Here is a 27,691-nt window from a genome sequence, read left to right as displayed (position 1 = left end):
TATCCATGTAATTGTCTCATCATTGCTGGGCATTATTTCAGCGCCAGCCAGCCAGGGCCGAAACCAAGCCAGTCAGGCTGGCTACCCTATACTAGACAGCACGTTTCGTCCTGAGGCCAGACTGTCGTGCAGAAGGCACCCAAGATTGTCATATTTGCTTTTAAGGAAAGTTCTGCAATTGTCGGGGGTTTTGCGAGTTGGAGAAACAGTGCGGTGAGGCTTTATTTGAATGCCATCTCATGCTGTCCGAAAGGTATCATGTCTCGCGCTCAAGTGACGGAAAGAATGCATCTCGAAAAGTTGGGTACACATGCACCAGATCAAGTTGTTGATGTTGTCTTTATTCAGAGATGGAGGCTGAGGAAACGTTTCAAGCATACGTTTTTATTTTTTTCCCCTCAACCGGACAAAGAAGAAGCATAGCTACAGGTTACAGGCGACAATAATAAAGGCCGGCGGAGAGTTAGCACATGTCTGCAGCTCCCCCGGATTTTGCACCAACCAATCAGCAGCAGCGATTGTCAGCTAGTGATAAGCAGGGCTTCTCCATACCAACCATCATCATCCTCCGGAACATCGTTGGCCTTGCCGAGGCAATTGGTGGGTCTCGACGCTCAACCGGCATTCAACGATGCTCCGGCTGTTTGTAGATATTGCCCCCCATTTCCTCACCATCTCATTGCCGTCGTGAACTTGCCTCCATTTCCTCATCTCATTGCCGCCGTCCAACTTGCTTCTCTCTTCATCCCCCCACGAGAAGCTGCCGCTTTCCTCCCCGCCCGCCCACCCTTCACATCACCTTCACAAACATGGCCCCTCCAGCTGAGACCTTCACCCGCGACGAGGTGCGCGAGCACACCTCCGAGGACTCGCTGTGGTGCATCATCGACAGCATCGTCTACGACCTGACCGACTTCGTCATGGCCCACCCCGGCGGCGAGGCCGTCCTGCACCAGGTCGCCGGCCAGGACGCCACCACCGCCTTCTACAACCTGCACCGCCAGGAGGTGCTCAAGAAGTACGCCGACCTCGCCGTCGGCACCGTCAAGGGCGAGACGCCCCAGATCGTCGTCCCCCAGCCCGGCGACCTCTCCGCCGTGCCCTACGCCGAGCCGCTCTGGCTCACCCCGGCCTTCAAGTCGCCCTACTACAACGACTCCCACCGCGCCCTGCAGCGCGCCGCCCGCCTCTTCGTCGACGAGCACCTCATCCCCGAGGCCCAGGAGTGCGAGGCCACCGGCCGCTACATCTCCCAGGCCATGATCGACCGCATGGCCCGCGAGGGCATCCTGCACATGCGCCTCGGCCCCGGCCAGCACATGCACGGCGTCAGCCTCTTCGGCGGCGTCATGCCCGGCGAGCAGTTCGACTACTTCCACGACCTCATCATCGGCCAGGAGTTCTCCCGCACCATGCAGCGCGGCTTCCAGGACGGCAACATGGCCGGCATGACCATCGGCCTGACCTGCGTGCTCAACTTTGCGCGCGACGAGGCCTGGAAGAAGCAGATCGCCGACGAGGTCTTCAGCGGCAAGAAGAAGCTCTGCCTGGCCATCACCGAGGCCTTTGCCGGCTCCGACGTCGCCGGCCTGCGCACCACGGCCGAGAAGACGCCCGACGGCAAGCACTACGTCGTCAACGGCACCAAGAAGTGGATCACCAACGGCTGCTGGAGCGACTACTTCGTCACCGGCGTCCGCACCGGCGACCGCCTCTCCGTGCTGCTCATCCCCCGCGGCGAGGGCGTCGAGACCAAGCCCATCAAGACGTCGTACTCGCCCGCCGCCGGCACCGCCTACGTCACCTTTGACAACGTCAAGGTCCCCGTCGAGAACCTGCTCGGCGAGGAGGGCAAGGGCACCCACGTCATCCTCTCCAACTTCAACCACGAGCGCTGGATGATGTGCACCGCCACCGTCCGCTCCATGCGCACCATCGTCGAGGAGTGCCTCAAGTGGTCCAACCAGCGCCTCGTCTTTGGCCAGCGCCTGATTGACCAAGCCGTCATCCGTCATCGGTAAGGTTGCCCCCTAAACCCTCTCCATGTACTCCTTCCTTCCCGCAGCTAACAAGATTCAGCCTCGCAAAAATGATCGCCCTCGTCGAGTCCCACCAGGCCTGGCTCGAGAGCATCACCTACCAGATGTGCCACATGCCCTACAAGCAGCAGGCCCAGCACCTCGCCGGCCCCATTGGCTTGCTCAAGATGAGCTGCACCCGCGCCGCCCACGAGATCGCCGACGAGTCCGTCCAGATCTGGGGCGGCCGCGGCCTCACCCAGACCGGCATGGGCAAGCACATTGAAATCTTCAACCGCACTTACAAGTTCGACTCCATCCTCGGCGGCTCCGAGGAGATCCTCGGCGACCTCGGCGTCCGTCAGGCCATGCGCAACTTTCCCAAGTCCATGCTGTAGAGGGCCAACGAAAAAGAGAGAGAGAAAGAAAAATGTCAAAAAGTCAGATTGTCCATGAAAACATCTCTTCACATGTACTTTATTAGTCATTCATCTACCCCCTACGCATCCAATAGACATGTAGAATTCATCCACCCGCTACGCATCTGAGAGTAATGTGAAAAACTTGCATATCATCACCTCACCCAACAGCATCTCCACGCTGCTCTTCTTCCGTTTTCTTCTTCCCCAAATCGCGTATTCATCTGCCCTAGTATAAACTAGCTACCAACGTTCATTGTTGATCATCCCAGCGTTCATGGTCGCATGCCAACGTCCATTGTCGTGTGCCAAACTTTTCAATTCGTAAACACCCAAGTAAAAGAACAAAAACTTAATGCCCAAGAGATCCGTTCCCCGTGTTGCCCGTGAGGCCATCAATCTTGTCCCTAGAATCTCCCCATGTTCGCCCCATGTTCGGTGCAGTAGCGTAAAATGCCGAGCTTTTCGTTGATTATGCAACCGTGTGCTGCAAAGCCAAGATGTAACAAATGAAACATGTAAAATAAACAACCAAGAAAATCGTGAGGTATCGTAAAGCTGCCACGCCAACTTAAGACCCGGATAACCCGAGTGTCCCTCTGCCGCATGATTTAGTTGTTGGGGCAGGCGGCCTGGACATGGCCAGACTGTTGGCACTTGTAGCAAATCTTCTCGCCACCAGTAGACTCCTTGGGGCAGTCGCGCGAGTAGTGACCGGATTCACCGCAGTTGTAGCAGCGCATACCGTTGACGCACTCGCCTAGACAGAATTAGTGAAAGAGCACACGGTGTGATAAGGGTGCTATCTTACGAGACATGTGGCCATAGCCGCCGCAAGAATAGCAGGTCTTGCCAGCGCCACCGCTGTTGTAGCCGCCAGAAAAGCCGCCGCCATACGAAGACTTGGTGCAGTTGCGAGCAATGTGACCCATCTCACCGCACTTTGACTGTTAGTAAATGATTTTTGCAAGTCCGTGTCAACCGCTCACCTTGTAGCACTCAGTAGACTGGCCGTTGCCTCCGGAGGTGGGGCATTCGCGAGAAAGGTGACCAGCCTGGCCACACTTGTAGCAGGACTTGTTCTCCTTCATGGGCTCGCCGCAGTCGCGGCCTGGTTTTGTTAGCAAAGCTCCAAGTAGCGAGGGGTGGCAAACAAACTCAAGTGGCCTTCGTTGCCGCAGTTGTAGCTGTTTCACTGTTAGCGCGTGCGACGGCAGAACAAGACATTGGGAACATACCACTTAGCAGGGCCCTTAGAGGGGCAATCGCGAGCCTAGAGCTTGTGAGAATGTGTTACGTGAGGAGAAAAGTTTGTTGTTTGAGCGCATGTACCTGGTGGCCGGTGTTGCCGCCTAGGATCTTGTTAGCACTTGAGGTGAGAAATGGGATGCAGATCAAGGCGCAAATGGCGCTCTTGCAGTGGAAGCAAGAGCCTCAATGAGAAAGGGGTCAACATGCTCAACCGAGCTGCGATGAATGGCATGAAAATGCGGAATCGAGCACAGTTTGGTGACATGGCAGAGTGCTCGTGCCTGGGTGGCGAAGATGTACTCACAAGAGTAGCAGGCGCCACGGCTGGGGGCGGCAGCGGAGTCAGAAGGCGTGAAATCCATTTCGACGATTGGAAGTCTGCAGTGTCAAGCTGAGGGACGAGTCAGCAATTTGCATGCAGAAAGCAGATGGATGGATGCAGGGTCAACGGTATGTGCCGTGTGAGAAGCAGGGCAGGGAAGCCGCCAAATTTGGATGCAAAAGTGGCAAGTGGAACGGTTGGAAGTGCAGGCGATAGCACAGGGAACATACATTATGCAATGGGTATCGTGATTCGGTGTTGAATGCAAGTGGCAACGAAACTGAGCTCGAGATGTGGTGATGCACAAGATAGAAAAGCTGCCGTATTTATCGCGAAAAGTTTTTGGGCCAAGTGCTGCTCAGCTCAGCAATTTTGCAATTTTTTTACTGGGTTGGGCGGGCCGTTCGCTGCCCACAACCACACACCACCCCAACCTGCAGCACGCAGCAAACGGTGGATGCACGCCCGCGATGACCGAAGAGACGGTTCCCCAAAATCGGCACAGAGCGTGGGGAAAATCTATAGATGAATTGAAAAGGCCAAGATGTCACCAATTCCTCGTAAAATTTTCAGACGTTCCAATATCCCTTCTTGTTATCACTCCCCGAGGTCTTTTACTTCATTCCCACGTCGTGCGTTTGCACCGTGCCGCGCGCACGTTGTTGCCAGCTGCCAGCTGCCCAGTCACCACTAACTAAAAAAGCAACGACGCTTTCGGAGACGGTCTGGTGCGAATGATCGTGGTTGAGGGGGCGGTGTGACTTACATACCCAAGGTACCTACTGCGACCGCAGTCAGTCAGCCAGCCAACAGGAGGCAATGAAGCATGTTTAAAAAAGAAAGTCTAAATCGGATATTCAGAGCATTTTTGTCATAGATACTTATCATTTTCTTATAGCTTCATCCCATCTAGAAACCCACAGGTTACCCCTGCTCCAGTGACATCACGTGGAGTGGCGCCGTCAACGCTGCTGCCACCGTCGCGTGTGGGCGACGCGCCACTGACTCGGCTCCGCCGCAATCTGTACAACACGCTTATCCAGCTTCTCTTGGGGCTGAAGATGGCAAGCTGGTTTGAAAAAGGGCGACCTGCTCTTCGGGAAGCCCTGGAGAAGATATGCACACAAATTGATGCAGACATCACGGCCGGTATATATGTTGAACTGCCCCGCGGCGCCGCAAACTGACACTGACAAAGCCTAGACCTACGGAGCTCCGACGATGCCCAGGAACTCGCCGACTGCCGATCCCAGCTGCAACAAAGTGCTTCTAGGAATAGAGCACTGGAGCAGGAAAATCTGTCTCTTCGAGCCGAGCTCGATAAGTTAGGGCATATCAGCGCCGTCGGCAGCCTCGAGCCTCTCCCGTCGCCTAGCTCATCCATGCCAAACGGAGGCCTAGAATCATCCGACCCGGAAGTGGCCCAGAGGATTGAATTTGCTAAGCTCGCTCAACGGTTTCGGCTGCTCAATGAAAACTTTCGTAAAGCTCGCGGGGCTCTTGAGCGACGAAAAGCCGAACGCGACGCATGGAAGAGACGCTTCGAGACACTGCAAGAGCAGATCCAAGCCGACGAATCTGAGCATGGTGTGGAGATTTCCAGCCGGGCGTCGGCCGCGTTGGCTGCCATTCAACCTTTGAATGTATCATTTAGCGCCAGCTTTTCAAGTACCGCCGACCCGAATGACGCAGTACCAGAAACCGAGGAGCCACAACTGCCTCCCATGGCTTCCAAGCTATGGACCCTGAGTCGCCCAGCGGCCACCGATATAGGACCCCTCGACTCCACGCAGGGCGAATCTGAAGGAATTGAGCTTCCGTGTCTTCCTGATGCCACCGAGCTGCCATCTGATCCGCCCGTGAAGAAGGAACCGTCGTCAGATGGCCCCGTTGTGATCTCGGAGCGACCCGTCAAAAAAAGAAGAAGTGATGCGCGCACCACGGCAACTCGTGCGCCTGTCACGGTCAAGACAGAACCACGAGAAGATTCCAGCCCGATGCTTGAGAAGCCAGCGGGATCTCCGTCGCAGGATAGCCTCGACCTTGGACACACTACCCATATGACGACACCTCGCAAACCAAGAGAAGCGGAATCGACCCCAAGAGTGCCACCGATATATAACATCCCGCATGTAGACGCAAGCGCTCTCGCAACACCAGTTGCAGGATATGTTCAGGGAGCGATGCCGGTGCCACAAACGGCGAGAGCTAATATCATGTCATCCGCCCTCACGCCAATCAGCATCAACAGAAGACTAGTTCGCTCTGGGGGGGACAAAGCAATTAATTTGTTGCGAAAGCGACAGCTTGATGAGGGCATAGCAGACATTGCGGACGATGGCACCTCAATCAGAACCGGCCAAGAAAATAATACTCCTTTAAGACATGAAAAGAACCGCAACCGGACGCCTAAGAATCGTCTGGAACAGCTTTTATGTCAAGGAGAGGCCGAGGACAGCCCGGAACTATCTCGACTATCCAGGCAAGCTCATAAGGGGCCTTCTATATCGACAGCTGAACTAAACATACCCGAGCGTCGAGAGCTGCCTTTTGAGAAGCAGGCACGTCAGAGCAGACAGAGCATTCTACCTGCCGTCCCCGCTACCGCCGCACAAGCAACACATCGCTCTCCACAACGTTCGCTGCAGCGTCCGGCCGGACAGGGCCAGCTTCGGCAGAAGACGGCTCGGGAGTTGCGGCTGGACGACTTTCGAATTAATCCTGCCGCAAACGAGGGCCATGACTTTGCGTACTCTGATGTGGTGAGGGACAAGGATACAAGGGCCTGCCTGCCGGGATGCACAGAGATGCATTGTTGCGGCAAACAATTCCGAGCTTTGGCTATCTCACAGCGCCCTGATCCGCCACTGACAGCGGCACAGCGCATGGAAGAACAAACCTTGCTCGAGCAGTACCTCGGCGATTACGCATATCGACTGGCAACGATGGACCCAGCGGAGAGGGCCGAAACATGGATTCAGGCCAAAACTCAGGAGCTGGCGAATAAATACGGGAGACATCGGCACCGATATTCACGCATGCAATCGCCCCCGGGATTCTGGGACGCGGACTTCCCCAACACACAAGAGTTGGAGATGGGCCGAGAGGAGGCAGCGGAGCGGGAGAAGCGAGCTATTCGCGAGCGGTATCGAGAGGCGATGAAGCCAGGTGGGCGGTGGTTATTCAAAGATGAATAGACAGGCTGGCCGGCGCATGTGGCGGCTGTGGAAGATTTCTTGCAGTTCATCTATCTGGTGTTGTTAGTGGCATACAATTATTAGCGAAAGAGGCATGCTTCAAGTGTTGAAGCCCGGCGTTACTTTGGTGTAGTCAGTTTTACAATATTCTTCAATTGTACAAGATAATTTTGCTCAGTTAATACAGCTTGCTGGCGCATTATTGCACGAGCCCATAACCCGAATACCTTGATACCTGCCTACCGCTTATTATTGCCATTTACTTCAACGCCAGTCAGGGCACTCGCGAAACTGATGATCCCAGCCGTGCGGTGCCAGGTACTAAGCTGGAAGTCAGTGAGGCAGATGAAGTAAATTGGGGTCAAGTTAAAGCTTCATGTCTAGACTCAATCTCTTTTCTTATTTTTTTTTTTAAATTTATCCTGCGCTGATGGCATTTTGTCCTTTTCGGACACATACTGCATTACGACTACCTCGAGGCAACGGTAACCTTAGCAGCACTGTTAGTTGATGCCTCAGACAGACACTACTAATAAGACACCAACAAACGGGCCGGCAAGCCAGATTTAGTCATGGCTCTAGCCCACAAAAAGGTTCGGTCAGTGCTCTTCCCCAAAGCCAGCCCAGGCGCACCTTTCACAAACCTTGCCGCTTGTGCGCTGCTTGCGCTGCTTCTTCCCTCTGGTCGAACGGGCTATCATCTCCAGCTTTTTCTCTTCTCTTCTCTGCTCGCCTTCCTTTCTCGCCCAGCTCCCAGAAACTTTCTCGTCGCATCTTACATTTCATTAGGACTCCCTCGAGTCCCTTTACTTTAATCTCTCCCTTGCTTATTCAGCGCTCCTAGTTCCCGCTGACTACGGATACTCTTTCCCCCGAGCTCTCAACCCCAGTCCGCCGCGCGCGTGTCACCAACAAAGCAGCCGCATCCAGCCGAACCGCCTCAGAGCTGCATCTAGCATTCGTCAAGGCGATTGCATCGCTGTTTTACAATAATCCACGCTACTCTTGCTCGTCAAAACCACCGCTTGCCACGCCATTGCGCACCACCGCCGTACAACTTCCCCCAACGCTCAAAACACCCACGAGATACGGGAGTCACCTCTTGGGCGGCACCCGTATCACAGCACCCCCAAGCCGGCAAGATGAGTAATCGTCATCATCTGCCGGCTGGGCACAACATACACGCCCCTGGCAACATGCCCATGGAGATGAATGGGCCTGCGGGAGGTGGAGGTCCCAGACGCAGGCAGCACCATCACCACCCTCACCACCATCAGCAATACATGCCGCAATACCATCAGCAGGCGAACCCCATGTACCAAAACTATGGTCAGCAGCATAACCCTTATGCGCCTCAGCAACAATATTTCGGTATGCCGCCGCAAATCCAGAACGGAGGCATGCCTTCGCCGGGATACCCGCCCTACCAAGGATATGCTCGCTCGCCCCCTGCCATGCCACAGTACGTGCCCATGGTCGGTGTCAGTGTGCCTCCTAGCTTTTCGCGACATGTGCAGAGCTCGCCCAGCCTGTCCACTCCTTATCAACCACCACAGCCGGCCGCACCTCCTGCACCTCCTGCACCTCAAGCTCCTCCGCACACCCCCGCTTCCTCGCACTCTTCGCAGATTCAAGCGCCAGTTCTCACACCACCGACCCCTCAAACAAACGAGACCATAACTCCGCCTTCTGTGGCCCAGGAGCACTCTGCGCCTCCTCCCTCTCCGCCTCCTGTTGTTGAGAGAGCACCCTTTCGCCCGCCTCTGCCATGGCACTCTTGTCCCGCGGTCGAGTTTCCCGCGAGAACTTCGCCCCGGCGCAAGTCGCGACAACGACAACGAGACGACCAGAATACCGAAGCAGTTTTGCTTCCCAAGGACCAGCAAGGTACAGCCACGGCTTCGCCAGCCGTCGAGGAAGGCGAGTCTGCCACGCCCGAGACTGCCAAGCAAGCCCAGGCTGCGGACAAAATCGAGGAGACCGCAGCAGCACCAGTTCAATCCTCTGAATCAGAGAATCCCACCACCGAGCCCACCGAGCCCGCTCCTGTTGTGCGCGCTCCCCCGACTAGCTGGGCCAAGCTCTTCGCCAAGACTCCCGTTGCCGCTGTTGTCAGCATCAATGGAGAGAATGGCACTTCGGATCATACAAATGGCGTCGCTCAAGATGGCCCCACTGCCGCTTCATCTGTGCTCAAGGCTAATGCCAACTCCATCGCCGAAGCCATTCTGTCATACAAAGTTGGCGAAGCTCAGCAAACGTCCGTCTTCCTGGAGCCTCGTGGCCTGATCAACACTGGCAACATGTGCTATATGAACTCGGTTCTTCAAGTCCTAATGTATTGCTCGCCGTTCTACGACTTCCTTGCCCAGATCAGCAAGCGTGCCGCTCACAGCTTCAACAGCGAGACGCCGCTCCTGGATGCCATGATCATGTTTATGCACGAATACAAAGTGCTTAAATCGGCACCAAGCAATGAGCAACTGCGCAAAGTTATCCGCGGCGACGAGATTGAGCGCTATGGGGAGCCCTTTACTCCTGAATTCGTGTACGAGGCTATTCGACAGCTCTCGCGATTCGCCAGCATGCGACGAGGTCACCAACAAGATGCTGAGGAGTTTCTCGGTTTCCTACTCCAGTCGCTTGATGATGAATGCACACTGGTGATGAACAATGCCTCGCAAACTAGTAGTCAAACGGCCCGCTCTGAGGCTGGTTCGGTGGATGGCTCTGTCGACCCAAGTGGCGACTGGCTCGAGGTTGGCCGCAAGCGCCGCGCCGCTGTGACTCGCTCTTGGGGCTCAAGCACGTCCACGCCCATTACCAAAATCTTCGGTGGTCTCTTGCGATCCGAGTTCCGCGTTCCCGGCTTGAAGGACTCGATTACTACGGAACCATATCAACCTCTCCAGCTTGACATTGGCTCGCCCGAGGTTAGAAATGTTGTGGATGCTCTTCGTGGTCTCACCCGCCCCGAACGTCTGCAGGGTGACTTCAATTCACCTCGCGGCAAGGACATTACCGCAACGAAGCAGGTCTTCATCGAGACTCTACCCCCTGTATTGATTCTACACCTGAAGCGCTTCCAGTTCGATGCTGAAGGCGGCACGACTAAGATTTGGAAGAACGTCGGATACCCCCTTGACCTGGAGATTCCTCGCGAAGTCCTTGCCCGTCAGGCACGACAGACTCTGAGCAATGGCGCTCTGCCCAAATACAAGCTCATCAGTGTCATCTACCATCACGGCAAGAATGCCAGTGGTGGCCACTACACCGCAGATGTTCGACGCCAGGACGGTCATGAATGGCTCCGACTCGACGATACAGTCTTGCGCCGGCTTCACAGTGAGCAGGTCGCTGGAGGTGACTCTGAAGAGGACACCAAGGATGCTCGCAAGCAAAACAGCCAGTCCGGTACCAGCAATCGCTTTGGTGCCATGAACGACGAGGATGAGGGCAATGATGAAGGATGGAACCAAGTGACTGCTTCGACAGGGAGCAATGGCAAGCGATGGAGCAGCGTGGTCACTGCCCCCACCAACGGGACAAGCAAGGACAAGTATGTCAAGGAAAATATCAAGGACAACAAGGTGGCGTACATCTTGTTCTACCAGCGTGTCTAGGTGCAATGCAGCCTAGACTTGGCTGTCGAGGCACTGTTTTTCTACGTTTTTGTACTTTTGTAACGAAAAAGCGGAACTTGGCTGCTCAGAGATGCATAACGAGCGACGCTGGCATTGAGTGTACATATACCCCCTGGGTTCGACTGCATACGGCGTTGCTAGGAGTCTCGGCAAACGAAAGGAACATAGGAGGCAAAGGAAGCATAGGAAGCGGGCAAGCGGAAAAGCATTGGGATTTCTGGGGTGGTGGAGAGAGTCGATGGATGGAAAAGGCCAAAAGGGTTAGATGGAAATGGATTACATGGTCGACAATGCTGGTGGGGAGGTGGGAGGCGAGGCCTATATGTATTTTCTTGGAAGAGGGCTCGTGATGGGCGTATCACCTGGAGAAAATAATGGAGGCAATGCACATGTACAATGTCTTGGTGGCATATGGAGAGGGTGGTGTGTATGTATATCAGGAGATGGACAGCATGATGAGCGACATGGCGTAGGCATAATGGATGCTAATTGACCAATTACATTTCAAGAACCGGCGATTGTAGACCCTGAAATTGAGCTTGCAGAGCTGTGAAGGCAACGGGGAAAAAATCGGCTTCTTTTAAACAGATGAGAAAGGGGACGGTATTGCTCCCAAAACCTAGCTGTCTGTACATAGGATACACAGGGCCCAAAGCATTTTCCAGAACTAAATAATTTTCGTGTCTGGGTTCTCGCTTTGTTGGGCTCCTTTCTTTTTCATTGGTCTTCCCTCCTCCGCCCTCTATATAAACAATGGTTCCCTCTCCAACTTAGGGGACGATTTAGTGCTTCTTGATAACGGTCATGGAGTCGAGGGCGTCCTTCTCGGCGAGCTCAGCCTCGACCTGAGCAATGATGTTGCGGAGGTACGGGGTGTCCTATTTGTCACGCTCAGTCAGTTATCTGTTGATGCCAGGCGAGAGGCGAAGGGGTGTGTGTGTTTTTTTATTCTCACCTCCTCGGGCTTGGTCCAGTCCTCCTTAGGGAGCAGCTTGTGCTGGTAGCTGCACTGGGTGGCGCGGCGCAGGCGGTAGATGCGGTCGTAGGATTCTTGGTCGGATAGACGCTTGATGGCGATCTGGACGGCCTCGCGCTCCTCCTCGAGGAGATCGTCGAATCTGTTTCGCAGGTTCTGGTTAGCATGCGGTCCGGGTTCGAGCGGGCAAGCTCCTTCTTGGCATTATCGAGCGACACGAATTCGGATGGCGAAGGAAACAGCTTTGAGGCAATGGAAGTCGGCGGAGAGTCGTCGGGGTCGCGATTGGATGGGCTGAACGGTCAAGGTTGAGCTGACTACCGAGCTGGCCTCCTTGTCGTGCTAGTAGCATATCCAACCCGGCCGAAGTCGCGAACCGACGAAAGCGCGTAATTTCTCCCCAATTGAGCCATTGACTGCAGAAAAAAACATCGCATCTGCCGTGTCGCTCCCATTTCAAAGGTCGTGTCGCCGGTTGGAATCGCGAATTCGTAGTTGCTCGGAAGCCGGGGAATCCTCGCCAGCAGGGGAAAAAAATGCCAAGTTTCGTACCTCAGGCCAAGCTTGCGGTAGCCGGCGGCATTGGCGTACCAGGAGGCGGCGGGCATGAGCATCTTGGTGAGCCACGGGCGGCGCAGGACAAAGGGAGCGAGGGAGACCATGGTTGCTTCGTCGTGGAGTCGTGGGATTGGACTTGGAGAGGATGGTGAGAAGGGAATCCGGGCTGGGATTTGCCAAATGGCGCGCAAGGAAGAGGAATGGGTCATCAGCGGCGCCTTGATTGGCTGGCGCGGCGTTGGTACTGTTGCCGCAACTTTGGCACTGGGAGAGCTCGGGATGTCACGTGAGCCGACCATGAAGCTGCACGTGATCCATGGGCCAAATTCATCTCTGCGCTCTCCGGATTGTCAACTCATTCTTTGTCATGGCAGCAGCATGTCGTCGGCAATGGATTGGCGGGGTTCGGTCTCGGGATAATCGATCCGAGGGTTTTCTTGCTCTGATTACATGTCCGCCATGATTCCTCATCTTCTGGCGTTTAGTCCGCGGGGGAACGGCGTTTTGAGATTCGGACTCTCCGGTGCCGATGTAGTTATGGCGCCGACTAGCTCCAGGGCGGCAATGATTTAAATTTGACGAGCGCTGAACACGTCTCGACATTCCGTTGCTATCTTCTTGCAGTTCTTGCAGTTCTCGCTCGTCTTGTCTGAGGAATTTGCTGTTCTCAATCGCAAAACAGCCATCGCATCAGTAATTACTGGCACACCACAACATGCCTACGTTCTCCCAGATAGCCACCGGCCTCGTGGCCGCCGAGCATGTCTACATCCTCGTGCTGGAAATGTTTCTCTGGACCACGCCACGCGGCCTCCGGACATTCAAGATGGACAGGGACCTCGCGGAGAAGACCAAGGTGCTCGCGGCCAACCAGGGGCTCTACAACGGCTTCCTGGCAGCGGGCTTGGCGTGGAGCCTACTGCACCCGGCGCCGGGGTTCGCGCACCAGCTGCAGCTATTCTTCCTCTCCAATGTGGTGCTGGCCGGCGCGTACGGCGGGGCGACGGCGACCAAGAAGATCTGGACGGTGCAGATGATGCCGGGTCTTGCAAGCTTTGCGCTGACGTATTTCGGGCTATGAGGGATGTCGGGGGTCGTGGGGGGAACCGGTTGAGGGCGTTGAATGTTGAGATGATTGATCTTGAAATGTTTTTGGTGGGTTTCTGTTATCTGAAAAGGAATGTCTCAGATTTTAATATTCTTGTCAGATTACTCCGTATTCCGGTCAAGTTCTACTATCAGCCGCGCCATTAGCAGCCATCAGGGCTATCGTCGTCACAGTCTTGGTAAATACAAGGCTTTCATTTGCTTAGTAGTTCAGTGTACATTCAATGTTGAAACTTTCGTCGTCTTGTCTCGCACAACCGTTTGGTCATGCCACATCACTTTGGAATGATGCCACCAGGATAGTAATAGCAGACAGACAGGGATTGTGACATCACCAACCCCGATGTAGGAGCACAGGCAGGCGGGCGGTTGTAGCAGCGCTTGCTTTCAGCGAGAAAATCGCCAAATAAACATCTATTCGGCGCAGGGGCTTGGCTAAAGATGACGTTCAATTTTTCCCACAGATCTTATATTTTCTAGCTTGCAACGTTGAGAGAAGGTGCTAACAGCTGCTGGTCAGCCGCCCGCCCTGTTCCGTTAGCAGTTCCACCCACCCTCAACTATCCACAGTCGACCAAGCTCTCTCACCTGCCTTCTTCTCACCTTTCCCACTTTCCTCCCACACTTTCTCCGGCAACCCATCATCAAGACTTTGGCCGCTCGGCCACTTCAGCGATCACCTTCTGCAGCTCCTCGTTTTCTTAATTCTTGGTCCGTTTATACCGCTACCGCTGTCGTCAATGGCCTGCTGTTGCCGCTAGACCCCGAGTCCAGGAGTGGCACACACCAAAAAAAAAGTAGCACGAGGCGTTTGCTCCCCCGCAGCAGCCGAAGCTCGGACAGTCACGACAAGAACGACGACAGCGACGATAACGAGCGCTCTTCTCCCATTCCCCATGCCAGATTATCCGGCATACCCACTTTCTGCTTCCGTCAGCTACGACCAAATACTCGATCAAAGTTACATCTGACTTGCCTCGCCGCCGTTCTTCCCTTCGCACCGTCCCGCGAGGCTCCTTCGACGTTCTCCTTGCCCGCGTCGAAGCCCTCGGAGACGGTGTGCTATTAGAGCTCGACCAAATATCCCCGCAACAGACGCCGCGTGAGCCGCCTCTGTTGTCAATACAGCGTCGTCGTCTATCTTGCCACTTTTATCCTTTTTGGCATGTCTCACAACCAACAACCGCACTCCCGGCCTCTCCCGACCGCAGAGCATGCGACATCGCCCTACGCCTCCGCGCAGCCCATCATGAACCGCCAGCACGGCGAGGGAATTTCCCCTCTGCAGAGGTGGGCGGCCAGGGCTTCCGAGTCGCAATTCAACGCTCTTGCTGGTGCGCTTGGCGGCTTCACCTCCGGCGTGGTTACCTGCCCGCTGGACGTCATCAAGACCAAGCTACAGGCGCAGGCCGCCGTCAAGACCGGCCATTCACGCGTGTATAATGGCCTGGTCGGCACGGCCAGCGTCATTTGGCGGGAAGAGGGCATTCGCGGCATGTATCGTGGTCTGGGCCCGATCGTCCTCGGTTATCTCCCCACCTGGGCAGTCTGGTTCACAGTCTACAACAAATCCAAGGTCTACCTAGCTGACTATCATCGTATGCATGCATATTCTCCACCGTTCGAGTCGACCCCACTAATAGAGAAACAGACAACGTTCATCTTGTGAATTTCTGGTCCTCCATTATCGCAGGAGCCAGCAGCACCGTTGCCACCAACCCGATTTGGGTCATCAAGACCCGGCTCATGTCACAGAGCAATCCCAACGCGCACCGCAATGATCACCCGAGGCCCGGAAACACGCCCACTGCGCGTCCAACACTTCAAACACCCTGGCACTACCGGTCAACGCTTGATGCCGCCCGCAAAATGTACAGCTCCGAAGGCCTGCTCTCGTTTTACTCGGGTCTAACACCTGCCCTCCTTGGCCTCACTCACGTAGCAGTACAATTCCCGACATATGAGTTTCTCAAGACCAGGTTTACCGGCCAAGGAATGGGCGAGGCCGAAGCCCCTGGTGAGGAGGCACACTGGTCTGGTATCTTGTCCGCATCGATCCTGTCCAAGATTCTGGCCAGCAGCGCTACATACCCGCATGAGGTAATTCGTACGCGACTGCAGACGCAACGGCGGCCCGTGGCTGGCGAACAGTACCTACAGGGCCTCGGCGTCGCTGCTCCACCAGGAGCTCAGGTACAGGCCAATGGCAACGGCAACTCGAGCTACACGCCAAAGTACAGAGGCATCGTCAACACATTTCGCACCATATTGCGAGAAGAAGGCTGGCGAGCTTTCTATGCCGGCCTAGGAACGAACATGATGCGCGCCGTGCCCGCAGCAACGGTAACCATGCTCACCTACGAGTTTGTCATGCGCGAGCTTCGACACGCTCGAACACTAGGTCGGGCTGGCTTAGGCCTAGCCGCGGAGCATAGATGAAGGGCATGAAACAGCATTGGTTCTAGAATCATGTCTACGGGAGGCTAAGTAATCATGCGCTGCTGAGAGAGGAGTCGGCGCAGACACCATTGGCCGACATGTATACCCTGGTTTACGGGTAGTGAGATGAGTTGGGAGCACGGCACTGTACGGTATAGACTTCTTTCTTCTTTCTTCTTCTTTTTGGAATGATCTAGTTTTTTTTTTTTTTTTGGTTCGGCGGGCTCTTATCTCAGGCAGGTGTCTTGGCCTGAGCAAACGGGAGCAAACTCATTTTGACATTTACGGGACTACTGGGCTTGGCACCGTTCACTCTTCTATTGTCCTTTTGATCTTTGATTGTTGTCGAGGACGGACCATCGGTGGCAGAGCGTACTTAAAGAGGAGGGCTTTCATGTACATAAACTTGCGGAATATAATGGATTTAACTACTGATGATGGCGCACATCTTGGCTGATCTGCCGGACAGGAAATAAGCTGGATCTGCCCGGAGATGAAAATGAGAGGCAAACGCGGGATCGGTGGGCCTGTCGTGGTCGCCGAATTGTCTCGTTGCGGGCTCGTCATATTACATGACAATCATCCCAATGCGGGACAATTTGCTTGATGCAAGGGGTTGGGTTGTGAGGGTGGGCATCTAGTGCCGTTTGCGCTTGCTCTTTGTTAGCGAGACAACCACCACCTACCACCAACCTTGACTTTTAGCATAAAAGGCCCTGCGTTCCCCGGGACTGAGATGGACTCGACAGCTCCTTTTTCTTCTTCTTTTCCTTTCCATACTTGAAAACAAATCAATCTCAGATCGCCCTCTCAAACGTCCGACATGAAGTTCCTCAGCCTCGTCATCCTGGCCGCCGCCACGGCCGTTTGTGCCGCCCCCGCGAAGCCGGAGCCGCAGATCACCTGCGACGCCATCTGCTCAGACGACTACCAGCCCGTCAACTGCACCGACGGCGTCGTCCACAGCAATTGGTGCGAATACGAGGTACGTGTCTCTCCGTCTCTCCGTCCTTTCCCGGTTCTTTTACTAACAGACATGCAGAGAGCCAAGGTATGATACCTAGCGTGGTAGACCTTTTTAACTAACCGGTGACAAAACGGCGGTCTGTCTAACTGCGTCATGTAGAGCGTAAGTTGGCGATGGAAAGCATCTTGGGGAGGGAACGTGTTGACTAACTGAGTTGGACAGTGCAATCCCGCCGCGTTCACGGGCGTCACTTGCCACAGTGTGGCGTAGACAAGTTAGCCAACGAATACCTCGGCCCTTTCCGGGCTTCTTGGCAAGAGCAGGCGCAAGTCACCCATGCAAAGTCGGGTCAGAGAGGCCGAAGAACTGACCAGCAGATAGGATCCTCGTTCCAAAAGTGGCACTGCGGAGGCTGCGATGCGCGGCAAGCCAGGGGAGAAGACGCGGTCGTCAAAGACAAGGAAATCAAGAAGCAGGCGGATAACATCAGGCTGGGGTCGGTGGCAAAGTGGCAAGATGAATTATGCAGGATGCTAAAAACAAAGTGACTATTATTTCTCCAAGTATTGGTACAAGTCGGTAGAGAGAATGCTTAACATGGTCTCTTCCTCGGGCGTCCTATCTCAACGTTATTCCATAAAATTCCAACAAAGTCCCAGTGATTGATTACCCCGCGTGATCCATCCAAGCGTATCCTCGTCCTCCTCTTCCCGGCCCTGCCTCCACCACTGAAAACCTCAGCAGCCTGACAACGCACGCGCCAGCTCCCCATGGGCAAATCTACAGCAAAAAAGAGAGCTCATGCCTTGAGCTCCTTCACGAGCGCCTTGACGCGGTCGACGGTGCCCTGGGGGCTCCCCGCCTCGGCGACGAGGACCTTGCCCTGCTTGTCGACGACGAAGACGCCGCGCTGGGTGCCCTTGGGCTGCTTCTTGAGGCCGATGGCGGCGATGAGGGTGGCAGTCGGGTCGCAGAGCAGCGGGTACTGCAGCTTCTGGTTCTTGTGGAAGGTGGTGTTGGCCTTGGGGGAGTCGGCGCTGAGGCCGTAGATGGCGAGGCCGTCGGCGCTGAGGGGCTTGTAGGCGTCGCGGAAGAAGCAGACCTGCTTGGTGCCTGCGAAGAGTGGTCAGTGACGAGAGTCGGAGGGTACGCCCCTCAAGCGAGCATGCGCGCGCGTCGTCGTCGCGTCGCGTGCGCCGGGAACGTTGGGGGAGTGGAGGGAGGATTGGAGCTTGGGGGAAGAGGACAACGTACAGCCTGGCGTGGAGGCCTTGGGGTAGGTGAAGAGGACGACGCCGGACTTGCTCTCGTCGACGAGCTTCTTCAGGGTCGTCTTGGTGCCGTCGTTGGTCTCGATCTCGCCGCCAAAGCCGTCCAGGTCGACAGTGTCGCCGACAGCGGCCTGCTTAGAGGCCTTGGCTGGCGCGGGCGCGGGCGCGGGCGCGTCTTGCGCTTCTCCGGCCTCGACTTCGGTCTCGTCGTCAGCGGCCTCCTTCTCGGGAGCGGTAGCCTCCTCCTTCTTGGGAGTGGCGGCCTTCTTGGGCGCAGCAGCGGCTTTCTTGGGCGCTGCGGCCTTCTTGGGAGTGGCGGCAGCCTTCTTGGGAGCAGCGGCCTTCTTAGGAGGGGGGGCAGGAGCGGGCGCGGGCTCAGGCGCTTTGCGCTTGCGAAGCGTGGGAGGCATTGCGACAGCGGTGTTTGTGTCTGTGTCTTTTTTTTTTTCGCTTGCGCGGGATAAAATGAATGAATGCGCGCGGAGGCAATGTCGCGCGCGACGCGGTGGGGAGCAGACAGCCGAAAGCAAGAGCGGCAAAGAAAACGAGAGCTTGGTGGCGAGGCGAGGTGGGAAGGAAATTGAGAAGAAGAGAAAGCGAGAAGGAGCGAGAAGGAGTGAGGAGGAGAGAAAGAGAGAAAAGGTGAGAGAGGGCGGATACACGAGCTTAAGCTTGTCTGTCTGTTTGGTGGTGCGTGTTTGGTGGTGTGGGATGGGATGGATGCGCGGCAGATTGCGCCAGCCAAACCCCAACCAGCCCAGCTGCCTATATATATTTGTACCCTTCTAGATGAAGGGCCGGACGGGTTCCTTGATGCCTTGAGCGACTGTGATTGGCTTTTGTTTCGCCACCGATATTTTATTGCCATTATTACGATTTTTTAGGGCTCGTCACACTCTGGGAGAGCTATAGCAGCAGCCTTTGTGGAACAAGGATCAAACCATCAAACAGAAGCGGGAGGCAGGCCGCTCTGGAAGTCGGCACCCAGCAATCTCTGCGCAGCACCTGACTTGCTTGGAAAAAAAGGATGTGTTAGCAGTGATTTCGGTGGTCTTTCCTTTGGCGGCCGTGTTTTGGAATTGTCATGCAGAATAACCCCGGAAAGCCCCATCCCACACAGCCGTCTGTTCCCCTCCTCCAGCCCACGGGCCGTACCTAGTAGATACATACATATACGTACATACATACATACTGTAGGTGGGTAACCTAGGGGTGGTACTAGGGGCAATTCAGGCAATACAGGCACATTGAAAGTCCAGACCGTTGCCGTGGCGCTATCCTCTCCTCCCACCTGCACCACCTCTTCACCAATAATCGTGCCAAACCCGTACCCCAGCCACGGACGCGTTCAGTTGCATCCCCCAGCCGCCTTGTCTAAGTTGAATCAGTGCCCTGCAGATCAGTCTTCGGTCAATCAGGCTGTTGATATCGATATTCCGCTCCCCTGGCACACGAACTGCCGCCCAGTCCAGGGGGTTTTGGTTGCCTTGCTAGCCGCAACGGGCCATCTCAGGGTTGCCACGTTTCGCCCGCCTTTTTTTTTCTCTTTGCCTCGTTTTTTCCCAGTCATTTCTTTATAACCAGCTTGTTCAGTCATCATGGACCCGAGAGTAAGCCAGCGAGCCTGACACATTAAACGAAACACCAACACACCTGACTTATTCACCTGTAGAAGTTCATGGCCCCGGCCGCCGCCTTTGCCATGGCCTCAGTCTTGTTTGTGTACGCAGCACCTACATACCCTGCCTACTGACGTCTCATCTTGGCCATGCTGTGTTAACAATGAATGCGCTAGCTACACGCGACTATCTATCCGTTCGGCCCGCAATCAAACTGTACGCAATCAATCCATAGCCAAAGGAGGCCACAGGCGCCTGCTGACAGTCTCCAGCGACGATCATGACCACCCTATCAGTGACAAATATACCACGACAAAGCCGACGCGGATGCAACGCAAAATACCATTGCTGCTACTGTGATTGACATCCTGCTGTATATCCGCCAGTCACAATCATTGTAAATAGCAACATCAATTCTTTGACACGGCAAACAATTCTAACTCGCCGATTGGAGCACCCCAGTGCCCGGCCTGGTTAGCATGCCCAATCGCTCGCTCACCATAGCCCAGCCGCGCAACATCGTACTCCAATACAGACACAAGTCCAAACGGGCATGCCCGCTCTTGCCTGAGCCCAAGGCATCGCGTCTTCGGCCACTCCATAGTCGTATCAACCCGGCCCACCAACTTGTGCGCTGCTCCTCGGTCGCACGCCGCAGCTTCCCGAGTCGCACCGTCAAATGCACCAGGCCGGTACATCTCTACAAGATGGAGCACCCATGAAGCCAGGCGTTCACGACCCACGGCACATCCTCCGCGTCATGGTGGAGCACCTCCGTCCACGCCAGGTTGATGCTACGCACAGGCAGCTTCGGCAGGATCAAGTGCGCAGAGTACACAGGCGAGTCGCCGCCGGTGGAATGAATTTGCTTTGGTCGTACAGCGCTTGGACGGCTTCCGCATACACGAGCCTGCACTTTGCAAAACGTCTGTTGGTAGTCGAGAGAGAACCCTACGTTGCGCTTAGTCCAAGCCACAGCCCTGCGTCTGCACTTGTTCTCGTGCCTGGGAGGAACGGGTTCATGGAAACTATCGCCATCGTAGTGATGTGGTGCTTTTGTCCGATCTGTGCATAGCCAGTCATCATGAACGAGGCGAGGCGGAGGGGTGCTCGTTCCAAACCGTGGTGGACAACCTAGCAATTACGCACCTGGCATACATTCTTGTTTAGAATAATCGTTTTTAGTCCCAGGATCCAAATTTATAGTTGTTCATTTGCACCTGCTTGTTTTCTGAAATCGAGTAAATTCTTCTCTAGGTATTATCAACAGTGTCTTACACTCACTACCAACAATAGCCGTTCAGTAGCCGAGTTTTCAAATTCACAGGTTATGCGTTTGCGCACACAGAAAAGCCACCAATGAGCTAACTTCGTATTTATTTACCCTACCCGAGCGTTTTATTGTCAATGAGAGACTGGCATTTTCTCTTCTAAAGTATAAACCAAGCTCAACTATGCCTTGACAGAGTATCCTCATTCGACCTGGTTGCTGCCGGGTAAGTTTCCCGGTAAATTAGCGGCTAAACTCTAGCCAATCCCATCACCGGCAATAGCAACTCCAACTCTCACCACACCTGAGCTCACCACGACAACTCCCCCATTCAACCCCGAATTAAACAAGCCACCATGTCGGCCAATGCGGTAGCCAAAGCCGCAGGCGGCGTCGTCAACATTGCCAAGGTAAGCACATTCTCACCCGGCGCGATACCAATTGATGCACACACGACCACAATCTTGCGACCGAGCCCAAAAAATTACGCTCGCATCGAAGCCAGACATCTCGAACCGAAGCTAATCGCCCCTCGACCCCCCAATACAGAAGCAGACCCTCCAATCCACCGGCATCTGGGAAACCTTCCGCAAGGCCGTCGCCATCGACCCGAACCGCTCCAACGGCGTGCCGCTGAACCCGTACTACCGCCTCCCCGCGCCGGGCTCCAACGACCCGGCCTCGTTCGAGGACCCCGTCACGCTGCCCGCCGCGGACATTGCCGGAAACCCGTACTGGAAGCGCGACTCGCGCCGCAACTACCCGCAGCTGAGCGTGGTCGGGCAGGCCGACGTGGCGGGCCTGCTGGCGGTCGGCAGCGCGGCCAGCCCCAAGGTCGAGCTGGTCGGCGAGGCGGGCGAGAAGGCGCTGGTGGCGGCGAGGCAGGAGGGCGAGACGGCGGGCCTGGCGGGCGCGCTGGCAAAGGCGGCGCCCGCGGAGGTCGCCAAGGACTTGTTCGTCAACGGTCTGCCGCCGCTGCCGAGCGGGCAGTCGCTCGCGTCGGGCGAGTGGAGCGTCCACAAGTACAAGCTGACCGAGCGGTCGTATCCTGATGGGTAGGTTGGGAGTGACTGATCAAACGCAGTCGTTGTTGATGCTAATACACTGTCCTCTAGATATCCTTGCAGATCATTTCAATAGACGGGAGTAAACATGTATATAATGGGGGAGGCATAGACGCCTAGCTTTTTCTCTTTTGTACTGTTACATCAATAAAGCCAACCATCAACCATGTGCTTCAAGTCGGCGATTGTATGTTGCGTGTATTCTTGCAGTGACCCTCTAGAAGCTCGGAATTCCCAAACGCCGCATATCTCATCAAGTCGTAACCTGTCCCAGTCCTAGCCAATCATCTTCTCGACCACCTTGGCCTTTCCTTGCGCGCGCTTGAACCGGTCGTCAAAGTCCTGCACGGCCTCGTCCGCGTTGGTCGTCGACAGCGTCTCCGGCTCGACCAGCGCGTAGACCATCCTGACGTTCCTGCCCAGCCGCGGGTGATCCGGCAGCGGCGGCAACGTGCAGGCGGCCGCTGGTTGCCGGCTCTCCAGCGAGGAGGAGCTGGCGACCTTGAAGTCGTTGGACGGGAGGCGGTTGGCCCAGACGAGGGCGCGGCTGGCGAGGCGGCCGCTGGCGAGGAACTTGTCGAAGCCGGTGCTCATGCCGAACTGGCGGCCCTCGACGCGGCCGGCGGCGGCGCCGTCGTCGAGGCCCTGCTGGTAGCCTTGGCGGTAGAAGCGGTCCTCGAGGGTGAAGACGTCGTCGAACGGGTCGGAGGCCATCTTTTGCGGGGGAGCTAGAGATGAGAAAAAGTTGAGAGAGGGTTGTCGGAGAAATCTTTGTCACACCCCCACCATCCTCCTCCGTACGAGATGGCGGGGCAGGACGCCATATACTAAGAGCAACCGCCTTTGTGTGCTCGAGTCGCAGGATGATACACCAGGACCTTCTTTTTATGATGGAGATGAATTTTTTTTGTATATTTCTTTACAATGTGAATAGGCAGCATAGTTGGTGAATCGTGTATGGCATAATTTCGGAGGCGGTTGGTGTCCTACTGGCAATGATTTGAAGCTGTGATGGTCTGCATAGTCTAATTCATCGACAGAGCTTGCATATCTGTGAACTAATATTTTCCCTAGTTCTGTGCCTCATAATTATAGTCACCGTGGCTTTTCTCTAACTATATCTACCTTCCTAAGTATACGCCACGGCCAAGAGTATATCGCAGCCAAAGCCTCTGCCGCTCCACTTTTCTCAGACGACATCTGTAGTGGGGGACCATCAACTACCTGGCTGCTATTTCTATTGCCTACTAAATAATCATCCAGTTTCTCTCTCTCGACCATTGCATCCGACCACGTCCGCCCTTCCAATTCCGCCGTCCCTCTCGCCGTGTGAGCTTGCGATTGAGAAAGAGAGAAACGCAGAGCAGTCCTGAGCTGCGCACGCTCGCTTCCTCAAACCGACACCGCGACTCCGTCCCCGTCGGATCGGCTGTCCTCGCGACACATTTCCCTGTCCTCTCCGTCCCTCGTCACCGATACCCGACATCCACGCCCAACATGGACATCCGTATCCTACGCAACTCGGATCTGCCGCTGATCCAGCATGCCAACCTCGAGAACCTGCCGGAGAACTACTTCCTCAAGTACTACCTCTACCATGCGCTGTCGTGGCCGCAGCTCAGCTTCGTCGCCGTCGACGTCTCCCGCCCCTGCAAGGGCCCATACGACTACCCAAAGATCGTCGGCTACGTCATCGCCAAGATGGAGGAGGAGCCGTCGGACGGCGTCCCCCACGGCCACATCACCAGCCTGAGCGTCATGCGCACGCATCGTCGGCTGGGCATCGCCGAGAAGCTGATGCGACAGAGCCGTACGTCAACACGAGGACATTGAGAGAGAATTGCGGCAGAGAGTACTAACCCCCTGTGGATGAATTGCAGAGCTCGCCATGGTGGAAACGTACCAGGCCAAGTACGTGTCCCTGCACGTGCGCGTGTCCAACGTCGCCGCCCGCCACCTCTACGAGACGACGCTCGGCTTCAAGATCGAGAAACCCGAGGCCAAGTACTACGCCGACGGCGAGGACGCGCTGTCCATGCGACTCGAGCTCGAGTACATCAGGAAGCAGATCGAGGCCGAGGAGGAGCAGGAGGAGGGGGGCGAGGCGGCCAAGACTAACGGCAAGACGAACGGCGAGCACCCGGACGAGGGCGAGGCGGTGGGCGAGGTCGGCCGCGACCCGGAGGCGGGAAAGAAGAAGAAGAAGCTGGCGGTGGGCAGGACCAAGGAGCAGAGCAAGTAGCGCATCGTCTGTCCTTTTTCTTGACCATTTTTCAACAGGGGGGCTTGGGAAGGGAAAAGTTGGAGGAAGGCTGCATTTACACATATACACTGCGTATTTTAGGGCTTAGACAAAATGAACGAAAAAGTTTCACGGCCAGCAGGCGGGGATTGAGTTGAGTTGATTCACAATTTTGCATCGATTTGATAAACCGAGCAGACGAGCTTAAACATGCCAATTTGTGCAGATTTTCCCTGCAGATGCTGAAGACCAAAAAAAAAAAAGACATTAAGAACGCGACAGAAACGAAGAGAACGCCAACTACTAAAAAAGTCCAACCTCATTCTGGTGTGATTGCGAACCAGCCCATCTACACTGGCAACAGCTTGGCGTGGGTGGCCGGAAAGTACCCGGTCTTGCCCTTGTACGTCCCATGCCACCACTCGTCCGACGAGAACGTCACGCCCGTGATCTTGGCGCCTGGCTTGAAGCCCAGACCTAGTACAAACACCCGTTAGCCTCCCTTTCACCATCGCCTCCCGCGGCGGGACGACCTACAGTCCTTGTTGGGGTTCCAGTACACCGCCGTCGTGATCGCCGACCTGCTGTCCCCCTGCGCCCCCTGCTGCTCCGCGACGTGCCGCGCGTACTCGCCATCCGCCTCCACCCGCAGCGCCTCCAGCGACTGCGTCATCGACGCGATCGCCTCGTGGATCGCCTCCTTCCCCGGCCCGTCCTCCATCTTGCCCGCGCGGTCCTGCTGCGTCCGGATGGCCTCCTCGATGCCCTGCGCGGCGCTGTACTTGGCCGCCACGGCCGGGTCCGGAGGCGGCGGCGGCGGCGCGTCGCCGTGCTGGTCGTCGTTGTCACCGCCGCCGCCGCGTCCGCCGCGTCCGTGATGCGACCAGCTGCTGCCCCAACCGCCAAAGTGGCCGCCGTGGTCGCGGTGGTGCTGGTGCTGCCCGCGGTGGCGGTCGTGGAAGCCCATCGACGGCGGGCCGTGCATCGCAGGAGGCATGGGTGGCACGGGTGGCACGGGTGGCATAGCAGGCATGGACACCCCGTGCGGCATCGGTGGCATGCAAGGCCCCGGGCCGCCGTGTCGTCGCACGTCCCTCTCGGCGCGCCGGACGTCCCTCTGCGTCCTCTTCATGTCCCGCTTCCACTGCCTGCGCTCGCGCTTCTCCTGCCTGCGCTGCTTCTTGCGCGCGCTCTTGATGCTGCGCTGCGCCTTGTGCTGCTCGCGCTGGATCTGCTTCCACTGCTTCAGCAGCGCCTTGATCTGCGCCTTGAGCTCCTTCTTGTCCGCCTGTGGCAGGCTGCCGGCGGCGTTGAGCTGCCTGGCTGCTTTGAGATCGTTCTTGAGCCACGCCACGTCGGCGTTGGTGCGGATGTGGTTCGGGCGGGAGGTCCAGTCCCGCAGGACGTTGAGGTAGGCGGGGAGCTGCTGCTCGCGGACGTCATCGTAGTCGGGGAGGGAGTCCAGCGAGGACACGCTGGAGGAGGAGGAGGCGGATGAGGCTGACGACACGGACGAGGAGCGCTCGCGCGCCTTGTCCTTGCCCTTGCCGTTGGGGCTCATGTTGGTGGCCTCCCTCCCGCGCGGGGGCTCGGGGCCCGAGAAACCCGGCAGGTTGCGTGACGACGACGGCCCCGCTCCTGAGTCGTGCGGCATCCCCGGCGCGTCGTTTTCGTGACTGGCCATACGAATTCCGTTCGAATCCATAATGAGAGAGCCCAGGCGGATACCGTTGGCATCCATGACGAATCTCTTGCCATAGGCGATACCGTCGGCGTCCACCCTGAAAGACGACTGATTCGGCAGCCAGCCGCCGTTGCCCGGGGGCAGTTGGCCCGGCCCATCCCTGGCTGCGGTCGCATCGTCATCCGCGTCAGGGGTGATGGTGATGGTGATGCCTCGAGGCCTGAAGAAGCCCGCGTTCCACTCGTGGACGGTGGCCAGCGCGTTGGCGCGTCGCTGCGCCTCGTCCTGGAGGGCCTCGGGCCCGCGGGTGCGCAGCAGGTGCCTCTGCAGCTCCGCCTGGGACCGCCCGCTGCTCACGCTGTCGCCAGCCTCGCTCTCGGCCTCGGCGCGCAGCTTGCGCTCCAGGACCACATCGTTGCCGCGGGTGGTGTGGTCCGGCAGCAAAAAGTTGACGAAAGTGGCCCAGTCCTGGGCGTTGATCTCGCGCTTCTCCCAGTCGCTCGGGAAGGGGAAGTCGTCGGGCAGCGACTGGGTGTCGAGGTGCAGCGCGTGGACGAGCGTGGACTGCGGGATGACGTCGGGCGGCGGCGGGGGTCGGGTCTCGAAGTAGAGGTCGGCGCCGGGTTGGGGGACGCCGGTGATGACGGAGGAGGCGGCGGCGGTGGCGGTTGTGCGAGGGGTATCGGGGGGCGTGTATATGATTTCTTCATTGGACGAGGACATGCGGGATGCGACGTCGTCAGCGGTGGTGGGCGGCGCGGAGGGGTGGGCGGCGGCAGCACCGGAGTTGGAGTAGATGTCGGTTTCTGAGTATGGCGGCGGCGCATCGCCGCCGTGGGGAGGTAGGGCGCCGGACATGATTGAAGAAAAAAAAAGGAAGCCGAGTATCAGGGAGTTGATGAAATGTCCAAGAGGCTGAGGGGAGGAGCGTCAGGTAACTGAAGAAGAGTTGGAGCCTTATCCTAACTACCTGCTACTGTAGGCTGCCAGGCTGCCTCGGCGGACAGGCTGACTGGAGCTAATAGTCATGGTACATACAGTACATACATACATAATTAGTGGGAGACGTAGTCCGTTGCGTGGCTCCGTCAGCCCTGTGGGCGGGCTTGCGTCAGCCATTTGGGTGATTGGCCAAGTCCGTGCCACGCTACGATCGAGACGAACCGAAACAAGCCGAAGAGCAAGGAGGGGTTGGGTTGTTCACACATGTACGAGGTCGCGGGTTTGTCTGTACGCTCTATTGCTGCTATTGCTGCTATTGCTGCTATTGCCGCTATTGCTGGCTTCGTAACTTGACGCTGGTAGATCTATCCTTGGCTACTATGTAGATCGACGGACATTAACTAGTACCGGACGGATACCAACAGCAGGATATGGCCAGGGACGTGGGGCTCCACGATCAAAGTAATACAGGGACAGAAAAACGGTGGCTGTGGGCGACAATGCGTGACAAACAAGTGGGTGGCAGCAACAAAAGCGGTGCTCAAATTGAATCGCTGAGATAAAAGAGGAAACAAGAGGCACACCACTGGCCGGTTCATGGTGAAAGCTTCACTCGAAAGCGCTGTGGTAATCTCGGTTCGATGTTTAAACCCAAATGAAATATGTGCAGGAAGCTATTACACTGTCTAGTTGCCTCTTCC

At 56.4% G+C, this 27,691-nt stretch overlaps 13 protein-coding genes across 13 annotated transcripts; 8 read left to right on the top strand and 5 right to left on the bottom strand.

Annotated features, from left to right (window-relative positions):
* Positions 1–809: 809 nt before the first annotated feature.
* Positions 810–2,416, top strand: ISF_09056 (acyl-CoA dehydrogenase family protein; the record flags this gene model as incomplete). Its single annotated transcript, XM_018852659.1, has 2 exons — positions 810–2,017; positions 2,080–2,416. The coding sequence occupies 2 exons, from the start codon at positions 810–812 to the stop codon at positions 2,414–2,416; spliced, it is 1,545 nt and encodes a 514-aa protein (XP_018700184.1).
* A 632-nt stretch (positions 2,417–3,048) lies between these two features.
* Positions 3,049–4,050, bottom strand: ISF_09055 (Zinc finger, CCHC retroviral-type; the record flags this gene model as incomplete). The annotated part of the gene is made up of 7 exons (XM_018852658.1): positions 3,049–3,197; positions 3,249–3,378; positions 3,427–3,548; positions 3,596–3,624; positions 3,676–3,710; positions 3,770–3,789; positions 3,993–4,050. 7 exons carry the CDS (start codon positions 4,048–4,050, stop codon positions 3,049–3,051), a joined length of 543 nt encoding a protein of 180 aa, XP_018700183.1.
* A 1,021-nt stretch (positions 4,051–5,071) lies between these two features.
* ISF_09054 (DNA repair protein Sae2/CtIP) lies at positions 5,072–7,207 on the top strand (the record flags this gene model as incomplete). The annotated part of the gene is made up of 2 exons (XM_018852657.1): positions 5,072–5,159; positions 5,214–7,207. The coding sequence occupies 2 exons, from the start codon at positions 5,072–5,074 to the stop codon at positions 7,205–7,207; spliced, it is 2,082 nt and encodes a 693-aa protein (XP_018700182.1).
* Positions 7,208–8,403: 1,196 nt separating this feature from the next.
* ISF_09053 (Peptidase C19, ubiquitin carboxyl-terminal hydrolase 2) lies at positions 8,404–10,830 on the top strand (the record flags this gene model as incomplete). Its single annotated transcript, XM_018852656.1, has 1 exon — positions 8,404–10,830. The coding sequence occupies one exon, from the start codon at positions 8,404–8,406 to the stop codon at positions 10,828–10,830; it is 2,427 nt and encodes an 808-aa protein (XP_018700181.1).
* An 803-nt stretch (positions 10,831–11,633) lies between these two features.
* On the bottom strand, positions 11,634–12,489 carry ISF_09052 (ubiquinol-cytochrome C reductase-like protein; the record flags this gene model as incomplete). Its single annotated transcript, XM_018852655.1, has 3 exons — positions 11,634–11,729; positions 11,807–11,969; positions 12,380–12,489. The coding sequence occupies 3 exons, from the start codon at positions 12,487–12,489 to the stop codon at positions 11,634–11,636; spliced, it is 369 nt and encodes a 122-aa protein (XP_018700180.1).
* A 611-nt stretch (positions 12,490–13,100) lies between these two features.
* Positions 13,101–13,466, top strand: ISF_09051 (hypothetical protein; the record flags this gene model as incomplete). The annotated part of the gene is made up of 1 exon (XM_018852654.1): positions 13,101–13,466. One exon carries the CDS (start codon positions 13,101–13,103, stop codon positions 13,464–13,466), a length of 366 nt encoding a protein of 121 aa, XP_018700179.1.
* A 1,191-nt stretch (positions 13,467–14,657) lies between these two features.
* ISF_09050 (mitochondrial carrier protein) lies at positions 14,658–15,931 on the top strand (the record flags this gene model as incomplete). Its single annotated transcript, XM_018852653.1, has 2 exons — positions 14,658–15,090; positions 15,144–15,931. The coding sequence occupies 2 exons, from the start codon at positions 14,658–14,660 to the stop codon at positions 15,929–15,931; spliced, it is 1,221 nt and encodes a 406-aa protein (XP_018700178.1).
* Positions 15,932–16,754: 823 nt separating this feature from the next.
* Positions 16,755–16,995, top strand: ISF_09049 (hypothetical protein; the record flags this gene model as incomplete). Its single annotated transcript, XM_018852652.1, has 2 exons — positions 16,755–16,916; positions 16,966–16,995. 2 exons carry the CDS (start codon positions 16,755–16,757, stop codon positions 16,993–16,995), a joined length of 192 nt encoding a protein of 63 aa, XP_018700177.1.
* A 702-nt stretch (positions 16,996–17,697) lies between these two features.
* On the bottom strand, positions 17,698–18,579 carry ISF_09048 (merozoite capping protein-1; the record flags this gene model as incomplete). The annotated part of the gene is made up of 2 exons (XM_018852651.1): positions 17,698–18,011; positions 18,153–18,579. The coding sequence occupies 2 exons, from the start codon at positions 18,577–18,579 to the stop codon at positions 17,698–17,700; spliced, it is 741 nt and encodes a 246-aa protein (XP_018700176.1).
* Positions 18,580–21,414: 2,835 nt separating this feature from the next.
* On the top strand, positions 21,415–22,198 carry ISF_09047 (NADH dehydrogenase; the record flags this gene model as incomplete). The annotated part of the gene is made up of 3 exons (XM_018852650.1): positions 21,415–21,468; positions 21,608–22,113; positions 22,174–22,198. The coding sequence occupies 3 exons, from the start codon at positions 21,415–21,417 to the stop codon at positions 22,196–22,198; spliced, it is 585 nt and encodes a 194-aa protein (XP_018700175.1).
* Positions 22,199–22,398: 200 nt separating this feature from the next.
* On the bottom strand, positions 22,399–22,836 carry ISF_09046 (Essential protein Yae1; the record flags this gene model as incomplete). The annotated part of the gene is made up of 1 exon (XM_018852649.1): positions 22,399–22,836. The coding sequence occupies one exon, from the start codon at positions 22,834–22,836 to the stop codon at positions 22,399–22,401; it is 438 nt and encodes a 145-aa protein (XP_018700174.1).
* A 783-nt stretch (positions 22,837–23,619) lies between these two features.
* On the top strand, positions 23,620–24,364 carry ISF_09045 (N-acetyltransferase complex ARD1 subunit; the record flags this gene model as incomplete). Its single annotated transcript, XM_018852648.1, has 2 exons — positions 23,620–23,932; positions 24,003–24,364. The coding sequence occupies 2 exons, from the start codon at positions 23,620–23,622 to the stop codon at positions 24,362–24,364; spliced, it is 675 nt and encodes a 224-aa protein (XP_018700173.1).
* A 349-nt stretch (positions 24,365–24,713) lies between these two features.
* On the bottom strand, positions 24,714–26,906 carry ISF_09044 (RING finger domain-containing protein; the record flags this gene model as incomplete). Its single annotated transcript, XM_018852647.1, has 2 exons — positions 24,714–24,841; positions 24,902–26,906. 2 exons carry the CDS (start codon positions 26,904–26,906, stop codon positions 24,714–24,716), a joined length of 2,133 nt encoding a protein of 710 aa, XP_018700172.1.
* Positions 26,907–27,691: the final 785 nt, after the last annotated feature.

This window comes from Cordyceps fumosorosea (assembly GCF_001636725.1).
Source record: "Cordyceps fumosorosea ARSEF 2679 chromosome Unknown scaffold_40, whole genome shotgun sequence".
Lineage (NCBI taxonomy): Eukaryota > Fungi > Ascomycota > Sordariomycetes > Hypocreales > Cordycipitaceae > Cordyceps > Cordyceps fumosorosea.
The sequence above is the reverse complement of the archived record's forward strand: the minus strand, read 5'-3'. Positions and strand labels throughout refer to the sequence as shown.